General features: G+C 35.2%; 1 protein-coding gene and 1 long non-coding RNA gene across 3 annotated transcripts in view; both read left to right on the forward strand.

Annotated features, from left to right (window-relative positions):
- LOC107617634 overlaps positions 1-1,413 on the forward strand; it is a 20,083-nt gene extending 18,670 nt beyond the window's left edge. Inside the window, exon 4 of the long non-coding RNA XR_002353227.1 lies at positions 1,399-1,413. This is a non-coding gene — a long non-coding RNA (uncharacterized LOC107617634). The remainder of the gene's footprint in view (positions 1-1,398) is intronic.
- The window catches only part of LOC107617632 (glycine-rich cell wall structural protein 2), a 30,702-nt gene extending 21,434 nt beyond the window's left edge, over positions 1-9,268 (forward strand). Inside the window, exons 2-3 of one of the 2 annotated variants that reach the window (XM_016319444.2) lie at positions 7,135-7,550; positions 8,246-8,429. In XM_016319444.2, the coding sequence (XP_016174930.1) occupies positions 7,135-7,550; positions 8,246-8,253 (424 nt within the window). In that variant the 3' untranslated portion in view covers positions 8,254-8,429. Of the gene's footprint in view, positions 1-7,134; positions 7,551-8,245; positions 8,430-8,825 lie in introns of those variants that run through there. The other variant, XM_016319443.2, reaches the window with a different exon arrangement.

Below are 9,607 nucleotides of genomic sequence, written 5' to 3' on the forward strand. Positions count from 1 at the left end.
AAAACTTAAATCATTCACTAAAAATTTTTTTTTGTTTAAAATTTTTGTCTAAAAATGTCACTTGGATAATATAACTAATACATATACAAAGAGTAAGTACAACAGCAATAGACATATACTAGTGTAATACAGATAGTTAGTTATAAGTTTAGTGTATATAATCAATTATTAGTCAAAAAAGTCATTAGATTAGTAGAGTGAGAACTAGAATTATTAGTTCCCTCAACTTTACCCTCTCTTCCTTTGGTTTGTGGAATTTTCACATTCAGAGCTTTAATTCAAGCTTATCTTTTCTTTTTCAATAATGTCTTCCAACTATGAATTTATGGTGCGGTGAGCGATTGTCGCTTGCAATCACTTTGATCACTCTTTTCGTTTCGTTTTTTCTCCTCAACATTTCACAATTTTTTTTTCTGAATTTCTATTTCTTTTTTTCAATTTCTTTCTCTCTTCTTGTTTTCTCTTCTTTTCTTGAACTCATATCATAAAGATTGATGAGATTTGTCTAGTTTCACACATCACACATTTTAAAACTAAGCATTTTCAATCAACAAGATCAAGAAATTAAAAGAAGGTCCGAATCTGCATCAATTTCTCAGATTCATTGATTTTCGAATTTCAAGCCATGGATCCTACAACGATTAAAACACAACCAGCACCCAGTGGCATTGATTTCAATTCCCTAACTTATTTGATAGCTCAGATCAACACCTTTCAGGCAAATTCTCCTCGTCCTCCAGCTAATCCTATCATGGATCCCTCATCCCCGTTCTTTCTTCATCCTGGTGATAGTCCAGGTAACCCCTTCATATATGAAATATTAAATCACAAGAATTATAATTCGTGGTCAAGATTGATACTGCGAGCCTTAATTTCGAAGAACAAGATCGCATTTGTTGATTGTTCTCTCCCAAAATCGATTGAAACTGATCCAACTTATGAAGCATGAGAAAGGTGTAATACGATGGTAGTTTCTTGGATCAATTTGTCTTTCAACCAAGATATTCGAAATAGTATGATTTGGAATGGTGTAGCTAACAATTTATGGAAAGATTTAAAGAAGAGATTTTACCAAGGAGATGTATTCCGGATTGCAGAACTTGAAGAGGAACTTTTCTCAATCAAGCAAGGTGACCTATCCATAACACCTTATTTTATATAGTTAAAAAGCATACGGGAAGAATTGGAGGATTATATACCTCTTTCCACGTGCATTTGTGTCTCGAATTGCAATTGCTCCTCCATTGTCAGAACCTATAGAGATGATACATTTGTTGTTAGATTTTTGCGTGGATTGAATGAACAATACACCACGGTTAACATAATGTTAATGAAACCCCTCCCACCAATAGATACAGTTTTCTTGTTGCTGTTACAACAAGAGAGACAAGCTTTCAGTTCAGATTTCATAAATTCCAACTTTCAAATCAATGCAATCAATAATCAAAATAGTCACACCTTCTTTAGGGGCAGAGGTCGTGGAAGAGATGGTAGAGGCAGAAGTTATGGAGGAAGAAACACCCTCCGCCAATGCTCATTTTGTGGCAGAGAGGGTCATTTAGTGAAAAATTGCTACAAAAAGCATGGGTTCCCTTCACACCTCAAAGCCAAGACAGTCCATAACATCAACAACATCACTGCTAAGGTAACTGATGAGAAAGGCAGTGACACTATAGATATCTACAAGGAAGGAAGTAGTATTTTCCAAGCCTCATTTACACAAGAACAAAAGCAAACTCTACTAATATTGCTCTAACACCATGGAGCCACCACTTCTCATAATGTGAACAACATTTTCACTGTCACAGACCCTACGTCCTCCGATGAAGGTAATTCGGTGATCATGAACATAGTTTTGTCACAATATAGTGACTCTTGGGTTATTGACACAAGAGCCACGGTCCATGTTACACATATTTTTGCTGCATTTTATTCACATCAAACAATCAATCCTATTAGGGTTAGGCTCCCAAACAAAAGCATCGTCACAACTTCAATTTCTGGCATAGTCAAAATCTCTAACACATTGTATCGCACTGATGTTCTTTACATTCTATCTTTTGCATTAAATCTGATTTCAATCTCAAAATTAATAGAGTTAATTGATTCCCAATTTATTTTTAACAAATTTAGTTGTGAGATACAAGACTACCATACAATGAAGATGATTGGAGCAACTAAACTCACTGAGGGTTTGTATACAATAAAATCAGATACCAAGAAATTGAACACTTACACAACTATGTCCATACAAACAGTAGCAACTTCACTAGTCACACACCACACTGATCAATCACTTTGGCATATTAGAGTAGGTCATATTCCATTTAATAAATTGCATTCTATGCAACAGTTGTATCCCACAATTTTAAAGTTCAAATTTAATAAAGATGCTGCTGCTCTTTCTTGTGATTCATGTCACTTGTCTAAGCATAAAAAAAAACCTTTTCCTCACAGTTTCTCTAAAACTCAATCTTCATTTGAACTCATTCATGTAGATATTTTAGATCCCATTAATGTTATTTTCACAAAGGAAAATAAATATTTTTTAACAATAGTAGACGATTATAGTAGATATACATAGATTTTCCCAATAAATTTAAAATCTGATGCAGTAGTTTTAATTCAACAATTTGTAATTTTTGCGCAATTTGAAAAGAAAGTTAAATACATCAGATCTGACAATGGAAAAAAATTTCAAATGCATGAATTTTATAAATCAAAGGGAATTATACATCAATCCTCTTGTGTTGAAACTCTTCAACAGAATGGGATTGTTGAAAGAAAGTATCAACACTTGCTTCAAGTCACCAGAGCAATCTTATATGAGTCTTGTGTTCCACATTGCTACTGGAAATTGGCAGCAGTATATGCCACTCAAATTGTCAACCAAATTCCCAGCAATTTACTAGACAACAAGAGCCCCCTTTGAGATTCTTTATCACAATACCACAATTTTTGAAAATTTCAAAGTATTTGAATGCCTTGCATACATTTTCACATTGTCAGTTTATCGGACTAAATTAGATGCTAGAGCCAAAAAGTGTGTATTTCTTGGTTTCAAAGAAGGCACAAAAGGTTTCTTATTGCTTGACATCACTAATAATAAATTATTTGTATCTAGAGATGTTGTTTTCTATGAGAATATTTTTCCTTTTAAAGAAAGTAATACTGTAGCGTCTCCTTTGGCATCATTAGACCTGACTCACAACAAACGTCATCATCACTTAACTTTGATGACATATTCACATACACCCAAACCACTTTAACTCATATCCCTGCCACAATTTCTTTCAACCCTCCTATTCAATCACATGCATCATCAAATAATAACAATAGCATTACCTCATCTCATCATGCTCACCCACAATAACCCCTTAGGAGATTCGAAAGAATAAAAAGAAAACCAGCTCATCTAGAGAATTTTTATTGCATGCAAACTTTCAAAGAGACAGCAACCCCAACCAATTGTAGGTATTCTATTTCTAATCATTTATCATATCATAATCTTCAACTGCACGTAAAACTTTGTCTATGAGCATTGCATCATCCATTGAGCCAAAATATTATGAAGAAGCTATGACTGAATCTTGTTGGAGGGATGCTATTTCAGCTGAGTTGGAAGCCTTGAATACAAATAAGACTTGGGTGATTACTACTTTACCTCCAGGCAAAAAATCAATAGGTTGTAAATGGGTCTTCAAATTAAAATTAAAACCCAATGGCAGCATTGAGAGACATAAAGCGAAGCTCATAACAAAAGGGTACAATCAAAGACAAGGATTTGAGTTCTTTAATACTTACAGCCCGGTTGCAAAAATGACTATACTCAGAATTCTCTTAGCCTTAGCAGAAGCAAAGGATTGGTTGCTTCAGCAACTCGACGTCAATACGGCTCTCCTCCATGGCGATCTAGACGAAGAAGTTTACATGAGTTTACCTCCGGGCCTCAATGTGAAAAAACCTGGCATGGTTTGCAAATTAACCAAGTCGCTCTATGGCCTCAAATAGGTCAGTCGACAATGGAATGTCAAACTGACTTCTTTACTCTTGAGCTTAGACTACTCACAGTCCAAACATGATTACTCCTTATTCACTAAATCAAATAATGGTGTTTTTACTGCTGTTCTTATTTATGTAGATGACCTAATCCTCATAGAAAATGACCAATTAGAGATCAACATCACCAAGCAACAATTACATGCAGCATTCAAAATAAAAGATATTGGCAAATTAAAGTATTTCCTAGGTCTTGAGATAGCTAGATCAAGCACTGGTGTTGCAATTCATCAAAGAAAATATGTCTTGGACTTGCTCACTGAATACAAAATGATCGAATGCAAGCCTGCCACAACTCCGATGGATTATACAACCAAACTGGACAAAGATTCAGCACCAGCATTCCCAGATGTGTCAGCTTATAGACACCTCATTGGTAGACTTGTCTACCTCACAACAACACGGCCAGACATTTCGTTCGCGGTGGAAAAGTTAAACCATTGTTTGGACTATCCTACCACTGCCCACTATAGTGCAGCTCTCCGAATTCTCAAATACTTGAAGAATGCCCCCGTAGTAGGTCTCTTCTTCTCTGCCTCCTCAGACCTGCTCTCTTTCGGCTACTCATATGCAGATTGGGCAGCATGTCCAGATAGTAGAAGATTAGTCTCTGGCTACTGCTTCTACATAGGCACTTCACTTATCTCATGGAAGAGCAAAAAACAAACAAATGTGGCTAGATCCTCATCTGAAGCGGAGTATAGGGCGCTAGCACTTGCGACGTGTGAAGCTCGTTGGATCTCATTCATTCTAGCTGACCTGCATATTCCAGTCACCAAATTCATCCCAATCTACTGTGATAGTCAATCTGCAAGGTATATAGCCGCCAATCCCGTCTTTCATGAGCGTACCAAACATATTGAGGTAGATTGCCATGTGGTAAGAGAGAAAATAATTTCTGGGCTCATCAAGCTTTTGCCTATTACCAGCAAAGACCAAAATGCGGACATCCTCACAAAGGCACTTGCTCCAGGAGCCTTCAAATCAGGTTATGCTAAGTTGGGATTGCTCAACATTTTCGATCCCAACTTAAGGGGGAATGTATGATTTTTGTATGCACATAGGTTTTTCATTGTATCTCTATAAGTTCATGTTTTTTTTTTCTTTTCTTTTTTGGAAAAGGTTTATGTAAATCCCAAGTGCATGTTTATATAACACTCATTGTAAATTGGTTGCCAATTTTTCAGACAGACAACTTATAATGTCACTTGGGTAATATAGCTAATATATATACAAAGAGTGAGTACAGCAGCAATAGACATATACTACTGTAGTACAGATAGTTAGTTACAAGTTTAGTGTATATAACCAATTGTTAGTCAAAAAGTTATTAGATTAGTAGAGTGAGAATTAGAATTGTTAGTTCCCTCAACTTTGTTCTCTCTTTCTTTAGTTTGTCCTCTCTTTCTTTAGTTTATGAAATTTTCACATTCAGAGTTTCAATTCAAGTTTACCTTTTCTTTTTCAATGTCTTCCAACTATGAATTTGACAAAAAATGACAATTTTTTCTAATTTTTTTAAGCCAAGATCTTAATTTTTATTCCACACATTTTTCTGAAAATAAAAAAATAAATGAGTCAACCGTACAATTATTGGACTCGTGAACGATTCAAACCTTACAAACTGAGGTCTATAAACAAAATAAAAATAAATAGACCAATTCATATAATGTACAAATTTAGAAAATAGACCTTACTTAAATGAGTCTATTTAGTTTGTTTGACAATCCTAATTTTAATGTTATACATAATTAGATAATCAATTTTTTTGCTCCGCCACTGCCGCCACTGCTACTGATCTTGCCGCCACTTCGCGTCCTCGCCGCTGCACCTCGCCACTACACCTCGCCGATTCTGCTTTTGTTTCTGCTTCTGATTCTGATTTGTTATTTTTCTTATTTTATTGTTGTTGTGTGTTGATTTTGTTGTTGAATTTGATATTGTTATTTCTGAATTCGAATAATGTGTTATTGTTGGTGTTGCTTGAATTATATTATTGGTATTTGGTGGGAGTAAGAAAGGTGGTGGAGAATATTTTTGCCTTGTAAAAAATCAAAAGGACGATTTTAATACCAAATAAAATATTGAGGACGATTTTAAATTTAAAATAACATTGAAGACAAATTTAATTTTGACCCTAAACCTTAGAGATCAAAACAGTACTTATCCCTAAAAATAACTATTTTTTATATTAAGCACATAAATAATTATTCTAAAAATTAAATATAATTAGACAATTATATAAAATGTTTTACGCTATAAACACATTAAAATTAAACTCATAATTCAAAGATAAATTAACCCAAACTCAATCTAAACCAAATATTCTATCCAGGAATAATAATGTATATAATATTGGTGTCAAATATATACACAAGACAATTTTGATGGGCAAAAATAAAGGACAAACATTCAAGTATCATTCCACCACCAAAGACATATATTATTATGATCACACTCACCCACTACTAATTACAATGACACCACCACCGTCTTCTCCACCACTAAGAGATCCCTCACAACACGTTCCTTCAGAAATATATCATATGATATCTATAATGGACCTAACACATGCTTAATCGAACCTACTAGAAGTCACCTTTACAATGTGTATATATAGTGTCCCATGCCTCACACTTTCATGCACCAATAAGTTCTTGCTTCATGCCTCAAGCGGTGAAATAATAACAACAATAATACATTATATTGTATAGTCTTTTATCAAGCTTAATTGATAGACATACTCATATCGTAAATTCTCCTATATACTGTCACATTCTCTTTGTTGAAGTGTAGAGAGACATATAGCGTTAGAGATCATGGTGGCAAGCTCCAAGGTTATTGGAGCTGTTTTCATTGCTTTGTTCATTGTGGACATAGCATTTGCTGCTAGGGTGAAAGACAGCTTCTTAGGTGGTGGAAAAGGTGGTGGTGGTGGAGGAGGAGGAGGTGGCGGTGTTAATGATGATGCTGGTGAATTAGAAAGGGAGACTACATTTGATAATTCTCCAACTACGGTTACGGATGAATAAACAGACTTGTCTCTATGGTCAAAAGATGATATAGAAGGGGGTGGTCTGGTGGAGGAGAAGGATATGGTGGTGGAGAAATAGGAGGAGGTGGTGGCGGCGGCAGAGGAGGTGGCGGAGGTGGTGGTGGTGGTTCAGGAGGATATGGATCAGGTTATGGATCAGGGTCTGGGTATGGATCAGGATATGGCTCTGGTGGTGGAAAAGGTGAAGGCGGTGGTGGCGGTGGAGGAGGTGGGAGAGGTGGAGGTGGAGGAGGTGGTGGAGGCCTAGGTGGCTCCGGCTATGGCTCTGGTTATGGTGAAGGAAGTGGTTATGGCCAAGGAGGTGGCATAGGAGGAAACGGTGGTGGCGGTGGCGGTGGAAAAGGAGGAGGAGGTGGTGGCGGCGGTGGCAATAATGGAGGTTCCGGCTACGGAAGTGGGTCCGGCTATGGATCCGGTAGTGGAGGTGGTAATGAGGGTGAGTCTCCTTAAACAAATTAAATGAAGGGTTAAAAATATAAATCACTTTTAGAAATGTATTTAAACGAAATAGGTTTTGTTTTATTAGGTTTAATTTGCATTCAAACTATGTTGGTTTTCATATATGTGATCTCCAAAAATAAACTATAGGGTGGTTTCATGGCCATCCTTCTTCATGCATGCATGGTAGTGTTAATATTTAGTTACCCTTCTTTGTTAGTGATGTTATCAAGCATGGCATTAACAATAATATTTCTGTACTTGTGTCTTCTTTTCTCCGATCCTCTTCCTCCTTTCTAGAGTATTCTTGTCTTGATTATTTTTATCTTAAAAAATTGATGTGATCAAAGAATATATATTAACGTATTGTCGTTGTTAAAGACATATAGTTATTAACAGTACTAGTTATTATTATCAAAGGAGAAAAGTTGTTTCAATAATAGTTTCATGAAGTTTTTAAATCGAACAGATCAAAATTCAACCCAGCTAAGAACTACAAACTTTATAGTAACTCATTATGAGTAGCTTTTCTATTTAATTATGACTTTGAAAAGAAATGTTCCGTACATTTATTATTTCAGCAAGCATACACTCTCATTTCTTCGTTGGAAAAAGAAGTTTAGCTAATGTGTCCTAAATCCTTTACATTATTATTTTCTTGGTATGATAATTAATTACTGTACTTATGCTCAGCAATGTAACGCATGTGGGACACTGAAGGCTGGTTTATAATGACAGACATTTGTTTTACAAAACTATATAATTTGCAGACCTACAGGTCCATCATTTTTATTTTTCTACTTTTTATGATGATACTACTTACCCGGGTACCAAAAAATCATTTGCTAAAAATATTTATGCTGGTTTTTTTTTCTTAAATAGCTCAGAGTCAAATGTATGCATGAATAACTAAAGCATAAATAACTAACGCATAAAAAACTACATCATACATAATAAAACACAACGGTCAACCTTACCTGATAGGATAAAGTTGCTAATTTTTGTTGTTGTTGAATGCACTTTTTTATCTAAATAACTGGGACGAAACCATACTCATGAAAAACTATTTCATTGTAAGCTGTTTAACCCAATTTTTAATGAAGAAAATAAACCCAATTTTTTGCCCGTTGTAATGTTAGAATCATTCATATTAAAATTGCTTTACACAAATCTTTTCCGCCACTATGGCTCGGCCATGGGGACCCCGCCACAACTTTGAAAAAGCTTGATTAACATTTTTTTTTATCAATTTCGCATGCTTGTGCCTGCAAAGCGTTAAAAGGAGACTTGGAGTCTTGCACAAGCAAAGAAACTCAACCGTTACAAGATCCTAAACAGCTATCACTTTTGGCATCCTCACAATCACAATGAGACCACCACAAAAGAGCACAGAAGATTGTCAAAGTTATTGGACTTTTTCTTAGAAACCCATGATTATGTCTTGCCTTGTTTCTCGGGCTTTTTGAAATAAAATAAACAAATGGCAAACATGCTTATTGAATTATTTCCAATAGGGCTCCTATAGAAAAGCTATCAGTCTATCAGTCTTAAAACACAACAAAGATGCAACGATTTTTATTGGTAGTGCAGGCACTCATTCAATCAAGGCAAATATTTCATGAACATAACGAACATCATAATTTGGGCCAACATCAAGCCCATTAATAATAATAGATGGCACATCAACGAAGTACAATAATCCATGACCAAAAAAAAAGTACAATTAACAGCTATGTTCAAATAACACTACCCCCAATGCACAATACCACAAAAAATAATAATAATAATAATAACACTAACCACAGAATGATCATGAATAAGAAATACATGACGGTAACTCACAAGTGAAATTCTTAACTCTCAATTTCTATGACAGCAAATAAATTTTCTCAAATCCTATCTCAGGCCAGTAACAGATGAAGATACAGAACGTATATGATATTAGCTACTGTTGACTTACAACAAAAGAATATAGTTCTAAATACTACACTTGGAAAAGGCAATAATGCCCTTTCCAATCGATCTTAAACTGACAGGGTTTGAGAATAATTCCTA

Source organism: Arachis ipaensis, chromosome B09, assembly GCF_000816755.2.
Source record: "Arachis ipaensis cultivar K30076 chromosome B09, Araip1.1, whole genome shotgun sequence".
Taxonomy (NCBI): domain Eukaryota; kingdom Viridiplantae; phylum Streptophyta; class Magnoliopsida; order Fabales; family Fabaceae; genus Arachis; species Arachis ipaensis.